The sequence below is a fragment of the Eulemur rufifrons genome, chromosome 5 (genome assembly GCF_041146395.1).
Source record: "Eulemur rufifrons isolate Redbay chromosome 5, OSU_ERuf_1, whole genome shotgun sequence".
Classification (NCBI taxonomy): Eukaryota; Metazoa; Chordata; class Mammalia; order Primates; family Lemuridae; genus Eulemur; species Eulemur rufifrons.
Genome location: NC_090987.1, coordinates 1,668,318 through 1,694,625, shown reverse-complemented (window position 1 = coordinate 1,694,625; position 26,308 = coordinate 1,668,318). Strand labels below are relative to the sequence as shown.

Genomic DNA, 26,308 nt, shown 5'->3' with positions numbered 1-26,308 from the left:
CACATTTGGCTCATTCAAGGCATACAGGGAAGACCCGCGCAGCTGGAGACAAGGTTGATGGGAGTATGACCAGGGACGAGGTTGTGACTGTAATCCGGGCAAGGTGGCTCAGGGGGAAAGACGGAAATCGATTGAGTTTGGCTTCTATGTCGGAGCTGGCCCTCTTGGGGGACTGAGTGAGGGCTGTAGTGCAGAAGGGTGAGTAAGAATGACTCCCAGATGCTATTCAGGAATAAGAAGGACTCAACCATTTATGAACACAAGGGTGAATTTCAAAATGATTATGTTCAATGGATGGGGCCACGCCCTCCCCAGAGTCACGAAGGGTCAGGGTGGTGGGTAATACACCTGCTTCAGCCAGTTAAGTTTGAGGTGACTGCCAGACACACAGTTGGGAATATTGAGGATACTGCTGGGAAAATGTCTGAAGCTTAGAGAAGAGGTCTTTGATTAGCATCCCAGAGAAATTTCTCTCTTAATTTTTTGTCAGTTAGGACTCATACTAAAGACAGAGTCCCTAATTTAAATTGTGTATTTCCAAGTGTTTTTGTACCCAAGTAGGATTGGCTCGTATCTGAGCTTTGCGTCCCCTGGCTGCCTCCCCCTCAGGCTATTAGTGACTGGCTCCAGAACCACACACGTACACTGCCAACGCTCATGGGACAAAGTGAAAAGTAATTGTGCCCAGAATCTCTACACACCTCCTCCTCCTTTTTTTTTTTTTTTTGAGACAGGGTGTCAGTCTGTCACCCAGGCTAGAGTGTAGTGGTGTCATCATAGCTCACTGCAACCTCAAACTCCAAGCTCAAGCGATCCTCCTGCCTCAGCCTCCTGAGTAGCTGGGACTATAGGCATATGCCACCACAGCCGGCTAATTTAAAAAAATTATGTTAGTAGAGACAGGGTCTCACTATGTTGCCCAGGCTGGTCTCAAACTCCTGGGCTTAAGTGATCCTCCCACACTGGCATTCCAAAGTGCTGAGGTTACAGGTTTGACCCACCACGCCGGGTCCACACATACCTTTTCTCTTTGTTTATAAACTGGAGCAATCATTGTCAGATAGGATATGATGAGATGGGACCAGATTTAGTGCCCGAGGGTGGAGGATGGGCAACACCTAAAGGCAAAACTGAGTGCTGCTGATGGAGGGTTGCAAATTGGAAATGGACGAGGGGAGGGGACTCACATGTCAATTTTTTTTTGAAACTGGTCTCGCCAAATCAAACATCTCCAATGTTCTTGAAATAAACACCTGCTTTAGATGAAATTTTATCTGTATTTTCAGCCAGATCATGAGAAAATTACCTACTTCATATGGTTTGGGCCCTTGCTTTTACTTAATAATTGTGCTTTGGTATTAGACATTTATCATTTGTTATGGGATGTTATCAAAAATACTCTTGAACTGTGGTAAGGATACAGCTGAAGATAATGCTGTCTCTATTATAGCAACTTTACCGTATTAACTTTAGTAACTATACAAAATGAAAGTGACATTTCTCTCAGCACTCAGGGAGAATATGCATCATCCAAACCTCAGGTTTCTCTGACTGTATGGATAAGTGTGAATCTTGTAACTAATTATGCCTTCCTTTTTCCCTGGGGTAAGAGACCTGGAGTCCAATTCTTAATTCTCATTTTATAACTATATAGGACTTCATTGAATTAGTTTAGGTATTTACTCCCCATCTTTGATTTTTCACTCTTTATTCCTTCATCCTGATTTCCTCTATTTATTTTTACCCTGATATACCTATATTTTTGTAAATTGCTTCAAATCCTTTTCAGAATAAAATAGGATATGAATTCATATACACATATAATCCAAATTGATTTAAATGTCCAAACATTTTTATGGTTTGCCTCCAATCTATTTTCTCAGCCTTATAACCGACTTCAATGCATGTGGAAAGTCAGATTTTGTCTAAACTTATTATGTAGATTCCTGCTTTGATGCAACTAAAAGTAGCATGGGATTAAGAGATAAGCAGATTTGGTTTTGAATCTCGGATCTGCTTCCAAACTATGTGGCCTTCAGCAAATGATGTAACCCCTCTGAACCTCCTTACCTTCATCCATAAAATGGTACCTCAAATGACTGTTGTAAGGATTACAGGCATTTTATGTAAATTACTAAAGTGTTAAGGGGCACTCAAAAGCAGATGTGAATGAAATAATTACTAAAACCCATTTGCCATTCGCTGGGCTGGCTTAGAAGTGAATTACCTGGAAGTTAAATAACTTCTCTCGGATTTTCTCCCCCAGGCTCTCTGGCCTTTGGATCTTGTTTCTTTTTAAATACCTTATTTGCTTTTCCCCTGGGAATTGGATCAATCCATGTAAACGCATACAAACATGTATACAAAGCACCTGACACGTAAAAGGATCCTTAGTTAATTTTTTTCCCCTTCTTGCCCTGTTGCCTCCAGTTGGAAAGCCCTTTTTTAATCGTCTCTACTTAAATGCAACCATTTTCTAAGACAGAGTTAAAAGAGTACCTTTTCTATTTTTATAATTAATCTTGTTCATCTCAAAGTTCTCCGGGGACTTTTAAAGCCTGTTACAACATTTTGACCGGTTTTGTGTCTTTCTTGCCCCACCAGTTTCCAAGTTTTTGGTGGGTAGATTGTTCCATTTACTTTTGTACTCCCCCATAGTAACTCGCAAGTAGTTGGCAATCGTTGTTTACTGCTTTGAATTAATTTTACTCAGGATGCCAGGATCACGTTAGACGGCCGGCTTACTTGAGCGATGAGTGCCGGGCCAAGCCTCTAACCCGACTCCGCTGCTCTGCTGCGTTTACCGAGTTAGAGTCCTCTGCAAGTTCGCCAGGGCAAAGACAAAAGCACAGGACCAACACGTTTGAAATTGTCAGTTTTAACGTACGACATCAGGTGAAAGGAGCATTACTGACTTCTGGCTATGTCTTCCTCAGGCGAGGGTGCTGTTTGAACTTGAGGTCCCAGGCCTTTCCCACCGCAAGCGCAGTTTGCGCAGGGACGCTGTCAAAGGCCCTTCTGAAACACCACGGGATGAAGTTCCCGAGAGTTTTCCCTGGATTAAATCAACCTAGGTAAACACATGTCCACGCGTATTAAACTCCCGGCACACGAAGGACCCCTGGCTGATTCGAGTTCCTTCTCCCTTTGCCACAGCCTCGAGCAGGAAGGCGGCTTCCACCTCCCAGGACCGGACGTGGCGGCCAGGCGGCCTGCACTCCCCACGCCCACCTGGACCTTCTCGGCTCGTAGTGCCCTGGACCCCCCGGTCCGGGACCCTCTCCCCACCCCCGGCCCGCTGGCCTTAGTGCCCTGATCCACCTGGGTCCTGAACCCCTAGGTCCCGGACCCCTCGGCCGCCCGCAACACCCAGCCAGCTGACCGCCGCGCTCGCCCGCCGTCCGCGCCGGGCCCGACGGCGCCGCGCATGCGCCCCGCGCCGCCCCCGCCCCCACCGCGCCCCGCGCCCAACGCCCCCGCCGCGGCCCGCGGGCCATGGAACCCGCCAAGGCTGGCGCGGTTCGAGCGCTCCCGTCCGCGCGTTCGGGCGCCTTCCCCCAGTGAACCTGGCGGCGCTCGCACCCGGCCGCCCGCCGCCGGGCCGCTCCGCCCGCCCCCGTCGCCGGCCGGGCACGCTCCCGCCCCGGTGCCCGCGCGTGCGCGCCCCCGCCGCCGCCCGTGTGTGTGTGAGTGCGAGTGAGGGGTGGTCCGCCGCGCCGACGATGCCGCGGGGCCGCCCCCCGAAGCCCAGGGAGAGCAAGGCGCGCGGCGATTCCGGTAAGGCCCGGCGGCCACCCGCCCGCCCGACCGCCGGCGGCCGGAGCGCGGGGCCGCCCGCCAGTGCCCGGATGCGGCGCGGGGGGCGCCGGGAGCGCCGAGGCGGGGGCGCGGGCCGCGCGGACCCGGTCCGCCGCCGCCGCGACTGGCCGGGCGGGCCGCAGCGCGGGCGGAATGATACGGGCGAGGCGGCGCGGCCCCTCCGCGCGCTGGGCCTACTTTCCTGGGCCGGGCGGCGGCGGCGGCGGGAGGCGGGAGGCGGGAGGCGAGGGCGCGGGCGGCCGCCCCCTCCTTCCCTGCTCTGCCCTTCCCCTCTCCCCCTCTCCCTTCCGCCTCCCCCTTCCTCCCCGCCCTCCCTCTCCTCTCCCTCCCCCCCGTCCCCCACCCCCGCCCCGGCCGACGCTGAGTTGTGGGAAGCGCCAGGTCCCGCGGCTCCCGCCGCCGCCCTCCCCGCGCCCCTGCGGACGGCGCCCCCGCTCGGCCGCCCGCGGTCTGAGGAAACTGAGGAAGCGACAGCCGCTTGGGCGGGGCACGCGGGAGGCCCGGACATGTTTCCTCAGTAATTTGTACTTGGTGGTGGTTCGCTAAGTTCATGAAATAACTCGGGTTTTGTCTTCAAGGAAGTGGGCAGGGAAGGAGGAGAGCACAGAACGTTGAAGCAGGCACACGGAGGCGGCATGGGGCCTCCTCCCGGTCCCCTCCTCTCTCCTTTCCCCTCCTCCCCTCTTGCCCTCCTCTTCCTCCCTCTCACCTCTCCTCCTCCCCTCCCTCTTCCCCCTCCCTCCCCCTCTTTTCCTCCTCCCCCTTTCCCTCCCCCTCCTTCCCTCCCCTTCTCCCTCCTCCTCCCCTTCCTCTGTTGCCCTCCCCTTCCTCCTTCCCTCTCACCTCTCCTCCAGTTCTCCCCCTCTTCCCTCACCCTCCTCCACCCCTCCCTCTCCTCTTCCTCTCTCTCCTCTCCCCCTCCTCCTCCTCTTCCCAGTCCTCTCCCCTCTTCTCCCCCTCCCCTCCCCCTTCCCTCTCACCTCTCCTCCCCCTCCCCTCCCCCTTCCCTCTCACCTCTCCTCCCCTTCCCTTCCTTCCACTGCTCCCACTCCCCCTCCTCTCCCCCCTCCCCCTCCCCTCTCCTCCCCCTGCTCCCCCTCCTCTCCTCCCCCTGCTCCCCCTCCTCTCCTCCCCCTGCTCCCCCTCCTCTCCTCCCCTCCCCTTCCCCCAGCCGGCTGGGTGGGCCTTCCTGTGCAGCTGGCCCAGTGTGTGCACCTGCTGCTGTTTGGGGTTGAGTGGAGTGATCAGATACAGGGCAGTAGTTTATTTCTAGCGTTTGAAAACACTTTGCTCGTACTTAGTCCCAGCACTCCTGGTGCTGAAGGACCACCAGTCTGCATAGGAATCTGTGTGCCCTGACTTCCATTCAGTTCTGTTTTTATTTAACTGGTTACTTAGGTTAGTGACTGTTATCCTTTCCTTTGGGGGATGAGTAAACTAAGGTTCATTACTGAAGAACAAAGGTGCCCCAGAAGACATGGGGTCTGGAAACTACAATGGAAGGTGTTAATTTTGTTCTCTGACTGGGTTAGGAAGAAAGAGGTAGTGAGTGGGAGTCCACGTGAACTTACTAATGGGACGTAAAGAACTAGAAATTGCTGTACTTGGTGGAGTTAATGTGGACATAGCAGATACGAATTTCAGCAGGAGTGTACACACTTCCTGTCGCCCGTATGGACTACTTGCAGAAACGGGGTGATAATCCAGGTGTGCGCGTTTGTGGTTGGATAGTAACTGCTCAGAATTCTGATGAATGGCTGGTGGTGTCTGGAAGGAGGTCTTTATTGCCTCTCACTGCTTTGGCTTTGGCCTTGTTTTGTTCAGTGTTTAAGTTGTTAACGTGCCTCTGCCGACCGTAATGTAAGGTGCAGTGTCTCCTGGTTACTTGGGAGAGGCTTAGTGTAGAGGAAAAGCGTAACCTCATTGACAGACTGGGAACCCCTCCCGCAGTGTTCCCATCCTGCCAGTGGCATCATGTCGCCTGGTGTTTTGAGCCCCAAACCGAGAATGATTCCATTTCTCTGACTCCCCAACACATTCCTAATTAAGTCTTGTTGCTCCTGCCTCAGGAATGTATTTCCAGTCTGCCTGCTCTGTCATCTCCAGGGTCACCCCTGGCCTGGCCTCCTCTCAAGTGGACCGCTGGCCTGTGAGAGAAATCACCACTCATCAGCCTGCGTGATCTGTCTGAATGTAAATCAGATGGCCACACCTTATTAGAGCTCTACAGTGGAACCCTCATCTCTTTAACACAGACGTGCCCCTGCAGGGTCCTCATGGACCTGGCCTTCGTCCCGCTCTTGCTTCTCTGGCTTGCTGCACTCGTCTGTGTTCCCTGGTGCACACTAATTGTAGTCTCAGGGCCTTTGCTGTTTTCTATTCTGAAAAATCATCTTTTGTTCCTTCTGTGGATCTCAGTGCTTCGCTTCTTCAGAGAGGCCTTCTTCAAACCCGCTTAAAAGCAACCTTTAAACCAGTTGGTCACTACCTCAGTGGTTCTCAAAGTGTGGTTCATGGACCCCTGGGGGTTCCCTGAGATGCTTTGAGGAGTCTGTGAGCTAAATAATTTCATAATGAGACTAAGACTATTTGGTTAACATTTTTACCAATCGTACAGAAGCAATTGTGGGTACAACTGCTGACACGTTAGCACCAACGAAGGTGGTGGTGGCACCGAACTGTGAGGCTACGTAATCTTCACGTGTTCCAATCTAAGGTAACATTTTGCAACACAGTGAATTCAGAACTAGACATTGCTCTATCAGTTATTCATACCTTCTTAATACCTTTCTCATAATTGAAATTATTTTGACTATTTTCTGTGTCACCCCATCATGAATTTTATTCGTAAGAAAACCCTGCAAGGTATATAGGGATTTTTCAGAGAGGAAAAGTGATTTGGAAGGTCCACCCAGCTAGTAAGTGGCAGAGTTGGAGCTACCTTTGAGTCCAAAACGTGTATTTTGTTGTTGTGCTTTGGTAAATTCATTGATTCAACGGCTATTTTTAGAGCGCTTGCTGTGATAGGTGGGGACTGTGCTGGTGCTGGTGCACAAAGTTGGCAACAGACGTGATCTCTGCGTGTCCTGTGATGGTAGGAACACTGTTCTTGGCAGGAGGTAACAGGCACTTGAAGTGTAGGCTTCCTGGAGAAATGATGTTAAAATTGAAACCTAAAGAAATGAGTAAGAATATACCTAGTCTAAAACATTTCTTGAAGAGTTGTTGGCGTGGGACAAAGTAGAGAAGTAAGCCTCTTCTGTGGACTGATGGGGAGGCTCTCGTTGAGCATTTGCTGTGTGCCGGGGCTACTCTGGGGCTATGAGGATGAGTGAGATAGGCTCTTTTTCTTCATAATTATTTTAGTTTACTCTTAATAAGCAATAATGTTACCTGGATGGAAACAACATTTTGGAATCTAATATGACTTCCATGTGTTTTTTCCTAATGGAATGGTGCAAAATTTTTCTCCTTAGCTTGCACCTTTAGTTGGCCTCTGTGAATTTTCTTTTTTTTTTCTTTTTTGGAGGGATATTTGTAATAACTTAGTTCATTTCCAGAGAGCTGCGACAGGCAGACCTTGAGCCAAAGGCATGAACAAGTCCTTTCTTGATCAGATTACCAGTTCAGGCATTTTAGATTTTCTCGGATGAATTTAGGAACCTCAGGGCAGGTGGCTAGCAGAGTAAGCTGGGGGCAGTAGGACTTTACCTTCTCCGGAGGCTGCAGGGGCCCTGATGCCCTCAGGCTTCAGGGTAACAGTGGAGTACTTGCTTCAGCCTGGGCCACAGTTATTAAGGGGAGACAGCTTCTGCTTAAAATAGTAACCTTCTAAAAATATCAAGTTTCTATCCAGGATGAAAAGATTTCTTCTTAAAGGTGCACCCTCCACTCCCCATAGTTGAACTTTTTAGGTGGGCAGAAACTTGGGAGTCTTTAGTATTTTGAAGGAAGTGTGATTAGATAACCTCTAAAGATTTTATAATCCTGGAATAAAGTAGTGACTTAACATGGGTTTGAAATCTTTTGTCTTTCACACAAAACTAGCTTGGGAAAAACCATAATTCCTTATTGGATAAAGTCGGTTCCACACTGTGTGTGTTATGTATCGAGCTGTTTACATTGTCTGTGTGTGCAGAGATAGTGTCTCTACACTCAAGGAATTAGCAGTGTTTGGTACACTTTTTTAGTCATAGAACTCCTTTTTCTCCCATGAAGTGGTGTTTGGGCAAGGCCCACAGCCCCACAGCGGTGGTCCCCACCCTTGGCAGCTGCACACACTCTGGAATCTCTGGGGGAAGCTTTTCAAGATCCCAGTGACCAGGCCTTCCCCAGACCAATCCCATCAGAGCCTGTGGGGGGGCATCTTCTGTATTTGCAAAGCTCCCCAGGTGGTTCCACTATGCCTCAAGGCTGTTCTGGTGGAAGAGAGGGAGGTCAAGAGATTTAGAGACAGCCTACACCTTTGAGGTGCCTTCCCCTGCAATATCGCTCAGTGTGGTTGAAAACTGTTGCTTTAATGGATTAAAATTAAGGATTTGTGTAACCTAATGAGCTGCCTTGAACAAAGACTGTGCTCTTAATGCAGAAGTCAAAACCTCAGCTGTCTGTAGGTCTGACAGGTAATGCAAACGAGGGAAGCAGTTAAAAGTAACAGGTGGTAGCTAGCAGCGCTAGCTTGGGGCTTGGGGGGAATCGCAGAGCTGTTACTTTGTGCAAAGGGCAGGCTCCCTCTCTGCGCCGTTAAGTTGCCAGGAGTGTGTGTGTTTATTTGGAAGCTCTTTATTATTATATTTAAGTAATACTTTAATTGAATAGAATATTTAAATGGGAAAATGCACACATTTGAAATGCCGAGCTTCGTGAGTTTTCCTGTGTACCCAGTGCCCAGAGCAGGTCAGTCCTTCCTCCCCCTGCCCTGGCTTCCAATTCCACTGGTTAGTTTTACCTGTTTTTGAACTAAGTTGAATTTAAGAGCATGAACCCACTTGTTTCTGGCTTTATTCATTTAGTATTTGTTTTTATGAGATTATTCCTGCTATGCAGCAGAAATGTGTTCATTTTGATAGTATTCCATTGTATAAACATACCATCAATTATTCTTCTACTCTTGGTATTATATTTGGGTTATTTCCAGTTTTTGGCTCTTGAATAAGTGCTGCTGTAAACTTTCATGCATTTCTGGGACGTAGTGCATACTGCCAAACAGTTTTCCAGGGTGATTGTACCAGTTTACTCCTACCAGCAGTGAATGAATTCCATTTGCTTGGTAGACTCAACAGCACTTAGTATTGTCTGACTGTTTATATTATAGTAGCTGTTGTGGTAAGTGTAGTGGTATCTCATTTTGATTTTTAATTTGATCTGTGCTAATAAGGCTTTTATGTTTACCAGCCATTTGTTCTCTTTTGTTAAGCTCCTGTTTAAGGCGTTAGCCTATTTTTGTACTGGGCTGTCTTTTTTTTCCTTTTTTTTTTTTTTAAATTAGTACTTTCTTTTCTAGAGCAATTTCAGGCTTATACAAAATTGAGCAGTTAGTATGAGTTCTTGTACACCCTCTCTCCTCCCAGTTTCTCTGTTATTAACATTTGCATTAGTGTGATATATTTTAATTAATGAGCCAGTATTGATACATTGTTATTAACAAAAGCCTATAGTTTACTTTAGGATTTTTCTCTGTGTTGTACATTCTGTCATTTGTCTACCATACAGTATCACACAGTAGTTTCATTGACCAAAAAAATGCCCTGTGCCCCATCTGTTTTCCCCTCTCTCCTGGACCCCTGGCAACCATGTTTTGATTGTCTGCATAGTTTTGCCTGCCCCCAGAAAGTATGTAGCTTTTTCAGACTGGCTTTTACTTAGCAGCATTCGTTTGCGTTCTTCCATGTCTTTTCATGGCTTGGTAGCTCATTTCTTTCTGTTGCTGGATAATATTCCATTGTATGGATATACCACAGTTTATTTATCCATTTACATCTTGAAGGACCTCTTGGTTGCTTCTGGTTTTGAGCAATTAAGAATAAAGTTGCTGTAAAGATCTGTGTGCAGGTTTTTCTTGGACATACGTTTTCAACTCATATGAATAAATACTGAGCACTTTGATTGCTGCGTGTATGGTATGACCATGTTTAGTTTTGTAACAAACTGCCACACTGTCTTCCAAAGTAGCTGTGCCATTTTGTATTCTCACCAGACATAAATGAGTTTCTGTTGTTGCGCATCCTCAACAGCATTTGGTATTAATCAGTTTTTTGGATTGTAGCCATTCTGTGAGCAATGTAGTTAGGTATCTCATTTTAAATTGCAATTTCCTGATGACATCTGTTGAGCATCTTTTCATAGGCTTATTTGCCATCTGTGTATCTTCTTTGGTGAAGGGTCTTATGCCTTTTTATTATTGATTCATAGGAATTCTTTATATACTCAGGATATGAGTTCTTTGTACTTTCCTATTCATTCCTTTAAAGATATCTTCTTATGAAAGAAGTTCTTAATGTTGTCTAATTTGTCAGTACTTACTTTTATGTTTTGGGGCCTATTTAAAGAACTTTTGACAGCTGACATTATCCTATGTTTTCATCTACACTCCATCTGAAATTGATTTGCAGAGGGGACGGTGAGATTTTTTTTTTTTAAACATGTGGCTATCCAGTTTATCTGCACTATGTGTTGGAAATACTATCTTTTCTTTTTTTAACTTTTAAAACATTTTTAATTAAATTTTTTTTTTTTTTTTTTTTTTTTTTTTTAGAAACAGGGTCTTGCTCTGTCAGCCAGGCTGAAGTGCAGTGGTGTGATTCTAGTTTATTGTGGCTTTGAACTCCTGGGCTCAAGCAGTCCTCCTGCCTCAGTCTTCCATAGCTCTGGGATTACAGGTGTGAGCCACCATGCCTGGCCTATCTTTTTACTGTTGTTGTAAGAATTTTTTTTATGTATTCTGAATACTAGATCCTTAAAATAGATATATGATTTGCAAATATTTTCTCCTGTTCTATAGCTTGTCTTTTCACTTTCTTGATAGTGTCCCTTGATACAGAAAAGTTTTAATTTTGATGAAGTCTAATTTATTTGTTTTTTCTTTGCTTATTTGTAGCCTTTTGTGTCAGATTTAAGATACCATTGCCAAATCCACAGTCATGAAGCATTTCCCTTATGTGTTGTTGTGACAGTTTTATAGTGTTGGTTCTTAAATTGAGACCTTGATCCAATTTGAGTTAATTTTTGTATGTGGTGTGAGGTAGGGGTCTGAACTGATTCTTTTACCTGTATATATCTGCTTGTTCAGAACCATTTGTTGAAGAGAATCTTCTTTTCTCATTGAATGGTCTTGGCATTCTTGTCAAAAATCGATTGATGCTAGAGGTATCGGTTTATTTTTGGACTCTCACTTCTGTTCCACTGGCCTGGCTGTCTGTCTGTCTTTGCCAACACCATACTGTTTTGATGTGTCAATTATACTTAATACCAAGATATATTAAAATAAATATATAGCCATTAGAATTGTTAGTTACCCTTGCGCCACCTAAAGTCCCCTCAGGAATTGCTGGTGGTACATGTACTTTGAGAATTCTGTGTCCGTTTTTAAGAAATATGTAATTGGGCATTACTGGGCCACACGCTAAAGCCATCATGCCAGTCGTTGCATTTATCAGCTTGAAAGTGCTTGGCAGAGAACCTTCAGCAGATGGGTTAAGTGTCAGATGTCGAGTGAAGTACGTAGGTTTAAGGCAGAGCAGTGAACAGAGACAACTGTCTTTATTGTGTTAATTTCCATAAAATTATTATTTAGGAGAGCAGCCTTTCTGTCCCATGACTAAGACAAAGGCCTTATTGGCTTTAAGGAGATTGATTATGCTTAAGTAAATATTAGGGCTGTTTACTGTCGAAAATAGTGCATGGTATATATAAACCTTTAATGCCTTCCTAACTCCGGGACTTCACTGTGGTTGGGGCAGTGCCTTGGCAGGTGGAAGACAGTGGAAGTTCCAGGGAATGCCGCAGTGACGGGCGTGACTCCTTGTGGAATTCCGGTTCACCTTGTAGGGCAGGAGTTGGGAAACTTTTTTTCTGCAAAGGGCCAGGTGGTAAATGTTTTAGGCTTTGTGGGTCATACAGTCTCTGTTGAAGGCTGAAAGCTGCCCTAGGTAACACGTAAGCAAATGAGCATGGCCGTATTTCAGTGACACTTTGTTTTCCAAAAGGTTAGACCTTCATTAGTTGACCCCAATCTAGAGGAAAAGATAGGAACAGCAAGTTGTATATTATTAGCACTTTACTTTTGAGTAAACTGTGTTGATATATGACACACAGAACAGAAATTGTGGTCAGCTCAATGGATTTTCTCAAAGAACTCACTCATCGTGTAATCAGCACCCAGATTAAGAAACAGGACGTTAACAGCACCCTGAGGAGGCCTGTGTGCTCCATCCCAATCAGCAGCTTTGTCAGACTAGCCACTGGCCTGATTTCTAACAGCATGGGTTAGTTTTGCCTATTTGTCGAACTGTTTGTATAAAATGAAACCGTATAGATTGTTTTCTTGCATCTGGCTTGTGTCTGACTCCTTCTGTTGAATATGTGAGATTCACCCATGCTTTGTATTCTTACCCATGTATTTTCGTTGTTTGATGGTATTCCGCTGTATGAACCGCTCCCATGTATTTACCCATTCTGCTGTTGGAGGGCATTTGTGCTGTTTTTAGTTGCTTCCTGTTATAAACAGTGCTACTGTGAATATTTTAAACTCGTCTTTTTGGTGCACATGCACACACATTTTTATTTGGGTTATACCGAGGGGTGGAATTGCTGAACTATATATTATGCATGTATTCAGCCAAATAGTTTTCCAGAGCGGTTGTAGAAATTTTCACTCTCTCTAGCAGTATTTGAGTTTTCCAGTTGCGCTGTATCCTCTTCGATATTCGGTACTGTCTGTCTTTTTGATTCCAGCCATCCTGATGGGTGTGCATTTTACTTTTTTTGTTTTTGCTGTGACCATGAGGGGTTGGTAACTTTAAAAAAAAAAGTATTTAAAAAATTGTTTCATGTTTATTCTATAACTTAAATCTTTGCAACAACCCTGTGAGGTAGGACAGAAATCATTTTCTTTATCTTTGTGTGATGAGTCAGGCCGAGAGAGATTATTTCGTTTGTCAGAGACCCACAACTGATAACTTGGCAGGACAGAGACTCACCCTTAAGTCCTCTGACTCCAAATCCTGTATTTATCACTGTCTTCCTTGTCTGTGACATGTATTCATATTTTAATCTCTAGATACCCATTTTCTTTCCAAGGTCCATGTTTTATTGAAAACGGGGCTGAATCTCAGAATGTGCTCTCCACAGTTCTCTGTGGCACTCTTTAGCTCTACTTGGCCTAAAAGTAGATATTTGTATTGTTTCCGTGCCCAAATAAATTGTATATTTGTGGAAATGACAAATAACAATGGCAGCAAGCAGAACAAGAAATTATTCTATGTATAGAAAATCAGTTGTTTGCGTTATACTCAGGAATATGCTGCCAGATCATTTCAGAGGCCCTATTACTTTCAGATCTTGAGCCTAGAATTCTCAGTGTTCTAGCTAGAAGGTGGTGCTGTTAGATTCTTGAGGTTTTATTTTGTTATAATGTACTGTAGTTTTGTTAAATTTGGATAATGTATGTGTAGTGCCTAAATGTACTCTACCCAAGTTAAAGTCTTTCTTTAGAAAGAAAAATGGATAGATAATAAAACAAATATTTCAAAGGAGGTTGATACTGTTTTTAAAAATAACGAGAACGTAGAAATATGAAGCATGAAAAGAAAGAGTTTACACAAATACCTACAGATACTGACAAGATGAGCATTGAAAGCATACCTGGGTAGAGGTGACTCTGTTCCTGGGGAACAATTTGCTGTAAGAATACGAGTGAACTGACATTATCAGGGACCATTTAATGGGTTTGTGAATTGGTATTTATCTTTATGTCACAGATAAATTTCATATCATTTATCATGGTGAATATCAAAGTTTTAGAATATAACTTTCGTTGAAACTAGTCATCCTTGTGATAACAGGGGTACATTTTCTTGGCTCTTAACTGAATATATTTTATGCTGAAATAACAAACAGTCTTAGGCTTACACATTAGTATATAAAGTTGTTGGTAGATTCCAAGTTCATGTGTTGTTTTTGTGCTAGGCACAAACTAGAAACTGGGGTCTCATCCCAGAAGCATAATTAGTTAGGAGAGAGCCTTGGATTATTAATTGAAAATTCGTACTAGTTCTGCTGTGGTTAATTATGTGATTTTGACCAAGTGGCTTAATTTCTGTGGTGTTAGTTTTCTTCGCTGTCCAACCAACAGGGCATGGACTGTATGACTCATCTTTTTCCCCCACATAAATTTTATTTCTTTTAAATTTATTTTTTATTTTTAGACAGAGGGTTCTGCTCTGTCACCCAGGCTGCAGTGCAGTGGCATGATCAGAGCTCAATGTAACCTTGAACTCATGGGCTCAAGCGATCCTCCCACCTTAGCCTCTTGAGTACCTGGGACTACGGGCACGCACCACTATGCCTAGCTAATATTTGTATTTTTGGTAGTGATGGGGTCTTGCTGTGTTGCCCAGGCTGGTTTTGAACTTCTAACCTCAAGCGATCCTCCCGCCTTGGCCTCCCGAAATGCAGGGATTATAAGTGTAAGCCACTGTGCCTGGCTTTAATGTTTTTTGAATAAGTAATACATTATCATGGTTCAGAATTGAATTCAGCCATGAAAATTATGTGTCTTCCTTACCATCCCCCATCTCCCATCCCCCAGTCAGATGTATCTTTTACACAGGTAACCAATGCTATTATTTTCTTCTGTAGTGTTACAGGAATGTTTTATGCATATAAAAGCAAATCCACAATATATCTCTGCTCCACCCACTTTTTTTTTTTTTTTTTTTTAGGAAATAACATGCAGAACCGGGAATTATTTTTCCGTATTGTTTACATTTCATTTCCAGATTAGTACCTACTTATGACTGAATACATTCGAATAGATAATAGCTAAAATTCAAAAAATGCAAGAACCTTCTCTGGTTCTGCCCACCTCTGTAGGTGCAGGTGGTTTTGAGTCGACAGGTTTTCCTTCCTAGAGGAAGGCAGGTGCTTAAGGCTGGTGCTGTTGACCTAGTTTGGAGTATTTGGTCTGAGAAGGAGTCCACAAAGAAAATAATGCAGACACATTTCAGCTAGCTCCTGGGAACAGCCAAATGGCTAAGGTATATATGTATAAAATAAGAATAGTTGGAGGATACATAACAAGGTGGAAATAGATCACATTTCACATAGGTAATTCTGAGATGGAGGGCATGAGGCTGGGGGTAGGAATTAGATAAATTGGTCTTGGGAGCTTCAGAAACTGCTTGTCTGTCTCCACATATTTAGAAAATATTTATTAGGTGCACGTTATGTGCCAAACTTTGTGAAGCAGAAAGGGTTCCTGGGCCCAAACACTCAAGAGTTTCAGCTGGTAAAGTCCACCTGCGTTAAAACCTGAACACTGACACATGTGGGAGGAGCGGTAGAAACTAGGAAGAAAAGAAAGTAGAAGGAAGTTTACAGAAGTAAAGAGGAGGAGAAAGAATGGTAGAGATTATCTGAAGTGGTGGCAATTTGAAGTATGGCCTCCCAGAGAGGCGCCTGGTGGCAGCGAGCGTGAGGGTGATGGGATGAGGAAGCGGGAGCAGCCTGTCACCTGGCTGGGGCCCGGGTGGCAGAGGAGGTACAGGCTGAGAGCAGAGAGGAAGAGCAACCATATCGTGGAAAGATTTTTATTCAAAACATAAAAATAAAAACAGATACAAAGTTTGAGGGTTGGCTCTGTTACTGTAGAAACTGAAACTGATAGATTTCTCATTCTAATGTTAAAAATACTTCATCAGGATTTATTGATAACTGAGCTCTTAAATGCACAATGCTTCGGAGTTTGTCATGAGAAGCAAATTTCAGTGAAATCCATGGAGTGCTGTAAATGCAATAGGATTTATTGATCTTGGCTTCCTATCCCAGAGAGACATTTGTGTAAGAGATCAACCCAGGGTCTTTAGATGGAGATAAAAGACCTTTGACATTTAAGATTCAGCTGGTTAGCCTGGTTTGCTGGTCTTCATCTGGGAAGAGGAACAGTTTTTAGGGTAGCTTGTCTGGTCCCAAGTCATGACAAGCCAGGCCTGAGTATATTACGGAATGGTGTGATTGATTGTGGAGCGAGGGTGGGCCGTGGGGAGATGGTGAGCTCCCAGTTGTTGGTGCACTGTTGTTCCCGCACCATCAGGAAGCGTCGTCTTACTCGCTCTGCACAACTCTGAGATAGGCTTTGTTATTTTGTGGGTGGTAGACAGACAGGTATTACTATAGTCTATTTAGAATCTTTGTTTTTGTGAAGAGTTAGATTGATTTTGATGCTATTACCCAAATTACTTTTTCTAAAGGCAAAAAGAGCTGCTTAAACATTTTCTGGTCATTGTATGATCAGTTTTTGTTTAATTTTGATAGTAAATTTAGAGTTCTTGGTAGCAGAAAAGGTGAATAGTTAAAGTGAATAGTGGTCATATTTTTATGTATAGGGAAATGTCTGGGTCAACTGCCTTAGAATTCTATATGGGAGTGCCCATTATGCCAGTGAAATCTCACGGTGATTTACCCCGGTCTTCTCAGGAGGCAGAAACTCATAGCTGAAAAATGTTGTTCTGGATGAACTCTTAGATTTGGTAATGGCTAAATGCAGGCAGCTTTGTGCGTGTGCGTGCGTGTGTGTGTGTGTGTGTGTGTGTGTGTAGGGGGGTGGCAGAGAATACCTGTTCTGACTTGGGAGACACTGGAATGTTTGCTGCTAACTTCTCATGTGAAGTTCTTTTAGCTGCTTTTAAAAAATTCAGCTGCCCTCTGGAGGGCTGTCCCGTTAGGAGGCCGCCATTCATTTGATCTTGTCTGTCTCAGATCACAGCCCCTGAGGAGTCTGATGGCCTCTGGGCCGAAGAGGCCCCTGGACAGTGGAGGTGTGGGCAGGCGTATGGCCAGTGCCTGCAGTTTCAGCAGGGTCCGTTCTCACCTGCAGCCCAGCCGTGGCCCCCCTCGGGTGACAGCCTCACTGAAGGACACAGGAATCTAGTAGACACTCTGGGGACCGAAAGTTTGAAGGCGTATTGAAGGAAAGGGTTTATTTTGAGGCCCAGGAGCTGCCTAGAAAGAGCCTACTGAGCAGAGGCAAAGCAGAGGAAGTGTGGCCGGCACAGGCCCGGCCTGGCCGGAGGCGGCAGGGCTGGGCGGGGCCTTCCCCCAGGGACAAGAAAGAGCTGCCTGTGCGCAGCAGTGTTCCCTGGGCAAAGTGACAGCCTAGAAAGGCTTTGGATTGTAAAATTATGCTCCAATGTGGCACTCAATGTGGGTTTTTTTTACACATTTACAAACAAATTATTAAGTTTGTCTTTAAACCAAATTAATATTATGTTATCACTGTTTGGAAGGAGGGACTTTTGAAAAAGTAATTTGTTATGTTTTGAACTTTGTTAAGGAGAAAAGATAAAAAACTGTTTCTGGAAAAGCCTTCATTCATAAGTAAAACAACGTTCATTTTTCAATTTTAAATGTAAAGTTCCACGTCTCAGGATTATCAACTGCAATAAATTAAATCCCTTCTTATTTTTGAGTAGCATGTTAAGTAGTTTCCACATAGAGTCTGTGAAAATTGTTTTATTCTACATCCTGACATAGCTTTTTAATTTTGCATTTCAGAAATTAAGTTGAGGAGCTCTTTCATTACTGTATTCAGCCTTTAGGTTAAAACACTTGCTAGTGAGTTCTTAAAACACAATTTTCAACAAACATTTTTCTTGTTCCCTCCTAACCTCCAAACTATTTCCTTTTTTTTTTTTTTTTTTTGACAGCGTCTCACTCTGTTGCCCGGGCTAGAGTGCCATGGCATCAGCCTCGCTCACAGCAACCTCAAACTCCTGGGCTCAAGCGATCCTCCTGCCTCAACCTCCCGAGTAGCTGGGACTACAGGCCTGCGCCACCATGCCTGGCTAATTTTTTCTGTATATATTTTTAGTTGTCCATATAATTTCTTTCTATTTTTAGTAGAGACGGGGTCTCGCTCTTGCTCAAGCTGGTCTTGAACTCCTGAGCTCAAACGATCCACCTGCCTCGGCCTCCCAGAGTGCTAGGATTACAGGCGTGAGCCACCACGCCTGGCCCAAACTGTTTCTTACTATACTACAGACTTTTCCAAAGGGAATGATATACCAATTGATATGATCCCAACTAGCATTTTGTTTGGTCTGTAGAGTCATAAAGCATTTTGCTATTAGTTGCAGTGTAGAAATTTTGAAAGTATGATCTTTGGACAGTATGTGAATATGGTTAAAGACATGTAGAATAAAAATTATGTGTATCTTTTTCTTTGTGGATTCATCATTGTTGTGTATGAAGTTGCAGTCTTTTGAATTACATTAGCGTTTCTTGAACCTGGAATTTGCCTTTTCTCAAGGATCCATTGCTAAGTTCCCCCAGCTGTCTCTGCTGCACCTCCTACATCCCCCGTCTACCCCAGCTCTCCTTCTTTGGGATTTCACAGTCCTTGCTAAGAGGCAGATTCCGCCTAGGCCAGGAAACTGGGCAAAAATTGGAACTGCAGGCTGTTTTCTTAAAGCAGGGATTTAAAGGTTTGTAGAAAATGTTGAATGCCTGTGTTTACTACTCGGGCTTTTGAGAAGAAGGGTGTTTTTTGAGCTCCTTGGGTCTTCAGTTTAACCCCCGCCCTACTCTCAAATTTCTGAAGTCTAATATTTTTGGATCAAATCTGATACAAAGAGTTGTATGCAGTATATTTCTAGTCTTTGTATAGTTAAGGTGTATTATATATTTACGCCCAAGTGATAGACTTGGAGTATATTCACTTATTTTAAAGAATTGTTAAGATTTAGGACATCTTTGTTTTATGACATTCTTGACAAGTTTTATGATTGTTCTATGATATGTTATTTGTCCTCTTTAGTCTTACTTGAAAGTACTTTTAAGATTAACGCAGTTTACCTGGGTGGGTTTGTAGAAACCCTTTGTGAAAACTGACCACTGTCCAAGACGTTGCCATCGCTTGTCTTCCTAAGCTGTGACTATATGAAGGAACAGAGTTTTTTCTTTCTGACTTTATCTTGCTTTGCAGCACTTTTCATAGATAGCTTAATAGTGAATTAGCATTTAAAAGCTTTAATATTTCTACTAGAGTTTTGTTTACTGAGTGATTTAAGAAACAATGTGGATTATTGATAGACTCACAAAGTAATTTAGAGGTGGCATGCCTCCGTGGTTGTAGTGACTTTGAAACAATATTAAGGAGGTTTGCAAGGTTTAAGAAACAGCATAAAGGGGTGTGTGTGTGTGTGTGTGTGTGTGTCAAGCCTCAGGAATTTAGTCTCAGGTTTCTAAAAATCCTACCAACAAAAACTTAGAATTCTGTAGTCCCCTGTTTCAGTCATCCCAACACATCCGGATATTTCTAACTTTAAAAATAAAGCATGTCCATTTCTAAAATTCAGTCTGTCATTAATTTTATCTAAAGTCTCTCCTAAATCTCTGACGTATTTGGTTTTTAAATAATAACCAAATAATTTAGTTTTATTTACATAAGAATAACAACTGGTATTTATTGTCTATACTTATGCAATTTTATAGATGGAGTTTTAACATTGAATGCGGAGAACACTAATTATGCCTATCAAGCTCCAAACTTCCATAAATGTGAAATCTGTCTGCTATCTTTTCCAAAAGAATCCCAGTTTCAACGCCACATGAGGGACCACGAGCGCAATGACAAGGTATGTATTGTCAGAAGGGCTATCAGGAATGTGAGCGTTGAAACTGGAGGTATTGTAAAAATCAACACATAAAACCAAAATTTTTCTTACCATTTAGGTTCCTAAATTGTAGAACATTTTATATTGTACAAATAAATATTTTGGCAAATTTTTTTTAGTTGTAGTTGTATTGCTAGCTGTCATTAGATAATGAGAGAAAATGAGAGCTTGTCCTAGTGAGTCTATATATTTGTGTTATTTATGAGTGGACAAATCAGTGTTTTAGAAATATGACTTTTGTTTTAGTGGTTTAAATTTCCTGTATGACTGAACACAGAATCGGTGTATTTTGAAGTATTCTTCTCCAGCAGGGAGTTTTACTCTTTAGTGGTCTTGCATTTTAAAGTGGTATTCTAGATGTTTTAGAGCCTGTCTCAGCAGGATATCTTAAATAGAGATTTGAACCCTGTTTTGCAGTGTCTCTTGTGGGTTAGGTCAAGAATTTTAGTGCCTTAATGGAATGATTTTCCTGATAGATGGAAAGTGGCAGTTCAAACTATAACGAAAAAAGTGATTGCCGACTTTTCTTTAGGTAGGAGAATGTAAGGTATTGAGTCATTTGAGACCAGAAGAATACCAGGGACCAGGCTTTACTCAGCATGCATAATGCTTTTTAACTACAATTATATAATATGAACACTAGTACCCACTGGCATTATTTTCTCAAGTTGACAATCTACAGATACTGACTTACTCCTCATTAGGGTTTGGATACTTAAGAGAGATACTAGTGATTATCTTTCTGTAAGTGGAAGAATACTTTCCATTTTGGGAAATTTTAGACAGAGATAAGCAACTCTGTTAAAACCTAGTAAAAATTTATATGATTACTAGTTTTACTTGACGTGATTTTGTTTGTAACAGTGGAATTGGTCAGAAATAGAAAGGAAAAGTCCAACTTAATGAGTTCAGGTTTCCCACATATATTTTCATAGAGACTACAACCTGATAATTTATATGCATCATTTCTTATTAGGAATATTTTCTACATATATGTTTTTTTCATTCTTGTAATCCTTTGAGAAATTCTATCAGGAGCTTTACTGTGTCCATTTTGGATTTATTGACTTCAGGTCTGTTAGAGACTTCAGAAGTTTTTTAGTATCTATAGATTATGGTACTTGTTAATATTTTAATAACATTTACTGAACAAGCATCTGTCGAAAGATTGTATTTCAGTGGCTTGTTTACTTTTCTCTCCAAATAGCCACATCGATGTGACCAGTGCCCCCAAACATTTAATGTTGAATTCAACCTGACACTTCATAAATGTACCCACAACGGGGAAGATCCTACCTGCCCTGTGTGTAACAAGAAATTCTCCAGAGTGGCTAGTCTCAAAGCGCATATTATGCTACATGAGAAGGAAGAGGTAATTGTAACCATTTTGCATATACTTTGTTAATTGGTTGTTAAAATGCATCTGATCATTAGGAGGATTTTAGCTATAAACTAGTTTCAAAAGCCTCTTGTATAGATTTTTAGGAGCTAATTATCATTCAATTTGCCTTGACTAATCTCCAGTTCACTGATAAAATGTTTATCACGGTCAATACCTTAGGGTAGAGACATTTTAATATGTCCACATTAGCTGGCAGAGGCCCCCTCACCACGTTTTTTAAAAAAGAAATTAACTTTTGTAGGGTTCTTCAGTGTCCAAAAGTAATTTTTTCTGCTTCAGAAGATAGAAGCAGAGACACCTTGCTTGGCTTTGGATCCTCTGACCCGAGGGATTCTGGGGGAAGAGCAGAAATTCACAGTGGCCCCAAGCTGGTTGATACACCAAGGTGCAGGCTCCTACAGGCTCCATGGGCCGCTCTGGGGACAGCCCTGAGGGTGACAGGACCACATTGCTGAGGTGGGGAGGGGCTGAACGGAAGTGCAGACAGCTGTTGCTTCAAAAGTGTACTCTTCCTGCTTCCCGCCCCTCTTAGGAAAATGTAAAAGTAAAAAGGAGGAAATAAAAGTCATCTCTAATTCTGAGATAATTACTGATAGCTATTTGGTATATTTTCTTCCTGAGACAAAAAAACAGATACATTATTTAAACTGCATGTGCAGGACGGTCCCTGACTTACGATGGTGTGAAAGTGCCGCCCATTCAGTGGAAACCGTACTTCTCCTGTGATGCTGAGCAAGCCGCTGTCCCAGGCAGCCGGGGGTTTCTGGCTTTCGATACTTTCAATTTGCAGTGGGTTTATCAGGACTTAATCCCATCCTAAGTCAAGGAGCATCTGTATAAAATTTACATCCTAAAAATTGAATTCATACTTTCTGCATAGGTTTAAATACTCTTTTTATATAAAAAAAGTGCCTTTCATTTTTATTTTACAAGTTTATTTTTATCTTTTAAAATCTTATCATATAAGTAATTCATCTTTACTTTGGAAAAAGTTAGAAACCAAAGTAACATTAAAAGCACCCAGTGCAAGGCTGGGCGTCGTGACTAATGCCTGTAACCCCAACACTTTGGGAGGCCAAGGCGGGAGGATTGCTTAAGGCCTAGAGTTTGAGACCAGCCTGAGCAGCATAGCAAGACCCTGTGTCTACAAAAAAACAAAACAAAACAAACCCAAAAAAATAAAACAAAGTATCAATGGTGGAATTTAAAACAGTCGAACTCATAGAAACAGATAAAATGGTGTCACCAGAGGCTGGGGCGGGGGGGGGGGGGGCGGTGGAGGATGATGGGGAGATGTTGGTCAAAGGCCATAGAGGAGTAAGTTCAAGAGCTGTGTTGTACATCCTGGGTAGTACAGTTAATAACAATGCATCATATGTTTGAAAATTGCTAAGAGAGTATATTTTAAAAATATGCCACAAATAAATATGTTTGTGAGGTAATGCATATGTTAAATAGGTTGATTCTGCAATGTATACATACACCAAAACATCATGTTGCACATCATAAATATGTATAATTTTTGTCAATTAAAAAATAATTAAAAAAATTTTTAGAAAGCACCCATAATCACACTAATTCAGACTTTTTATACATATTTTCCATAATAGTTTCTGTTTAAAAATTTTTTTTGATACAGAAATAGGATTATGCTACTGTACAGACTATTTTGTAATCTACGTTTTGCCCATAGTATATTGTAAATACGTCCTTCCTCTTCTCACTTATTATCATGAGTGTTTTCATATACCAATATTTTAAATTATTAATGTTTTATTAAAGTCTTCAGCATCTGGGCTTATAATATTTAATCATTTTAATTATTGTTTAACATTTAAGTTGTTTATATTTTTTCAATATTATAAATTTTATAGTACATTATTGTATATGAATCTTTATTTCCTTAGGATAGATTCCTACAGTTGGATTTACTGAATTAACAACTATGACTTCCATTTTCAAGTTCTTTATAGAATGCCGCATTACATTCTAGAAAGCACATTCTGATTTATACCTTCTCTTGCAGAGTATAGGAATGCCTGTCTCACACCTATAATGCTCTTCAAAAATGGTCATAGTTTTATTTTTAAAAAAGCAGAAAATGTATTACATACTGGAGTATTAACATATTTTGGAATAAGTACTGTGTGTACACAGAAATCAAACAGGAGAGAAGGGTATAGACAGTGGGAAGTTAAGTTGCCTTTGGATCCCCAATCGCAGTTGTGCTCCCCAGAAGCAGCTTCTGTTAGTAATTTCTTTTGTATCCTTCCGGGGGACGTTCTGTGCCTGCACAGATCCGCTGCACCCCTGTTGATCAACCCTTATTCTTCCCCACCTTTTCTCCAGTAACTGTATCTTAAGTATGATTTCGCATCTGTTAATCACAGAGAAAGCCCCTTCTTTTTAACAGTTGCACAGGGGGGTTGTTTGTGTGCTAATTAATAGGTCACTGTTAGGTGTGTGGGTTGTTTCCAGCCTTTTGTTTATGCAGACCAAGCTATGGTGAGCAAATATTCTTGTATGTGTTTGGGTTCTCAAGGTGGGCAGTTGTGTATCCCAGGGGACATTTTGGTTGTCACTGCTGCGGGGCTGGGGGTGGGGTGCTGCTTTTAACTAGTGAGCAGAGGCCTGAGTGCTGCCAGGCACCCACAGGGCAGCCTCCAGCCCAGGGACCGAGCTGGCCCCAAATGCCATTAGTGTGAGGTTGAGGAAACCCTGGGCTCATAGAAAGGTAAGATTGATCTTAGAAATGGCATTGTTAGGTCAAAGGATATGTGATTTTAAAATTTTGACATTGTCATATTGTTTTCCAAAGAGATTTTATCAGTTTATATTCCAGCCAATAGTGTATGAAAATGCCCATTTCTTCATACCATTTTCAATACTCTATATTGTAAAATTTGTCTCTTCCAATCTGGTAATTTTAAGATGGTATGTTTTTGTTGTTTTAATTTATATTTCTTTAATTATGAGTGAAGTTTGGTATCTTTACATGTTTATTAGCCATTAGTATTTTTTCTTTTAATTTTCTTAATTTTTTTGGAGGGTAGATTGGTAGGAATCATTGGTCTCATTCTTGTAGATTTGTGCGAGCTAGTTACATACCTAGAAAGTTAGTTTTCTCTGCCCTGCGTGACAGAATTCATTCTTGGCTTCTGGTTTTGTTATTTATTTATTTATTTTTCTGGCACAAAGTTTTAAATTGTCACGTACTCAGAGTTTCGATCTAGTCATTTATGGATTCTGGTTTTTGTGACTTGATTAGAAATGCTTTCTAATTCTAAAATCATTTTTAAAAAATCCCACCATATCTGAAAAGTCCCACATGGATCTGCCTCATGCAGATCCACACACAGGCAGTGCAGCACACTCGTGTGGAAATCGTGAAGTTGTGAGTTGCGGTGGTGCCTCCAGTTGCAGCCCGTCCTCACCACCTCCCTTCATGTCTGTCCTCCCACCCCCTACCCCATACCACCCAACAGTGGTCAGGGTGTGTCCCCTGTCCCCCCAGCCCCTGCCCTGCCCCAAGGGAGGGGATGGTTGAATGTGTGCCTGCCCATCCCCCTCCCTGTGGCTTTATGGGCATCCCTTTGAAGCCAGCCAGGTCGCTCCCCCCAGTTGCACCCCTGGAAACACCCCCTGCTGTGAGCCCAAGCCCTCCCTCTCCCCTCCTACCTTAGGTGCCCCCCATCAGGGACCGCAGAGACCCAGTCCAGAGCAGAGGAGGGAGGGAGAGCTGGCAGGTGGTCTTTGAATATTTGGATTCTTTGGACTTACTACTAAAAGTCAAAGAGATGCAAAAGGGTAAGACTGTGCCTCTGCAGTACCCCGTCACCCCATCACCCCATTCTTGTCAGCCTTTCTGGGGGTGTTCCTGGTTTGTCCAGTTTATCTTTGATAGGTTTCTCTTTTTTTTTTGAGACAGAGTCTCACTCTGTTTGCCCAGGCTAGAGTGCCATGGCATCAGCCTAGTTCACAGCAACCTCAAACTCCTGGGCTCAAGCGATCCTCCTGCCTCAACCTCCCGAGTAACTGGGACTACAGGCATGCACCACCATGCCCGGCTAATTTTTTCTATATAGTTTTAGTTGTCCATCTAATTTTTTTCTATTTTTTTTAGTAGAGACGGGGCGGGGGGGGTTGTCTCACTCTTGCTCAGGCTGGTCTCGAACTTCTGAGCTCAAACAATCCACCCTCCTCGGCCTCAGAGGAAAATTGAACATGTTTACAATATTGAATCTTTATGAGAACATGGAATATCAAAACATCAGTCTAATATTTTGTTCATATGAATTCAGTATGCTGTTTAAATTTATTTTTAGTATTTTAAGATCTTGAGTGATACCAGTTAGGGGAGTCTTTGCGTTAAATATTGTTGTTTGCCCATGGGAAGCAGTGCAATTCGTGTGCTAGTTTTGTAGTCTTCTGCCATCCTGCTGCATTCTCTTGACCTTCACAGCTGCGCAACCTCATATGCCAATAACAGTCGGGTAGTAGTGCTTTTTGCTTTGTTTTCAACTAGCATATCTGCAGTTTCTTTTTTAAAAAATTCACGTTTAGATCCTTATTTGTTATTACAGTAGGTAGTGATGGCAAATCTCTCTAACTTTTTACTCTGAAAAATTTTAAACCTACAGAGGAGTTGAAAAGAATGGTACAATGAATATTTGTATATAACATTTCTCTGGACTCACCAATTGTTAAAGTTTGCCAGATCTTAACACCTCCTCTCCACCCCTCCCCGCCGCCCTTCTCCCTTTTTTGAACAATTTGACGTAAGCTGCAGAAATCATGTTAGTTTGCCAGTAAATACTTCAGGATATTCTCCTTAAAACTAAAGACACTTTTCCTGTTTTCACAAAACAAAATCACACTTACGTGTTTAATATTGGTATAATAATTCATTTTCAGAGGGTCCTCATCTGAAGGAGAAAAGAGTGACTTATTACAAGAGTGTGGCAGGGAAGTTAGTTTTGACTAAAAGATACTTCTCTTTTGACTCTAGAAGAAGAGGAGGGTTCGGGTGGAGACGGGGTGCAGGTGCAGGAGGAAGGGAGGGCTCGGGTGGAGACGGGGTGCAGGTGCAGGAGGAAGGGAGGTCTCGGGTGGAGACGGGATACAGGAGGAAGGGAGGACTCGGGTGGAGACGGGGTGCAGGTGCAGGAGGAAGGGAGGTCTCGGGTGGAGACGGGGT

The 26,308-nt window shown here is 42.9% G+C and overlaps 1 protein-coding gene across 1 annotated transcript in view; it reads left to right on the top strand.

Moving 5' to 3' along the window:
- Positions 1–3,702: 3,702 nt before the first annotated feature.
- Positions 3,703–26,308, top strand: part of ZNF236 (zinc finger protein 236) — a 103,171-nt gene continuing 80,565 nt past the window's right edge. The window contains exons 1-3 of the mRNA XM_069467863.1: positions 3,703–3,777; positions 19,528–19,670; positions 20,917–21,081. Of these exons, the coding sequence (XP_069323964.1) occupies positions 3,723–3,777; positions 19,528–19,670; positions 20,917–21,081 (363 nt within the window). The 5' untranslated portion in view covers positions 3,703–3,722. The remainder of the gene's footprint in view (positions 3,778–19,527; positions 19,671–20,916; positions 21,082–26,308) is intronic.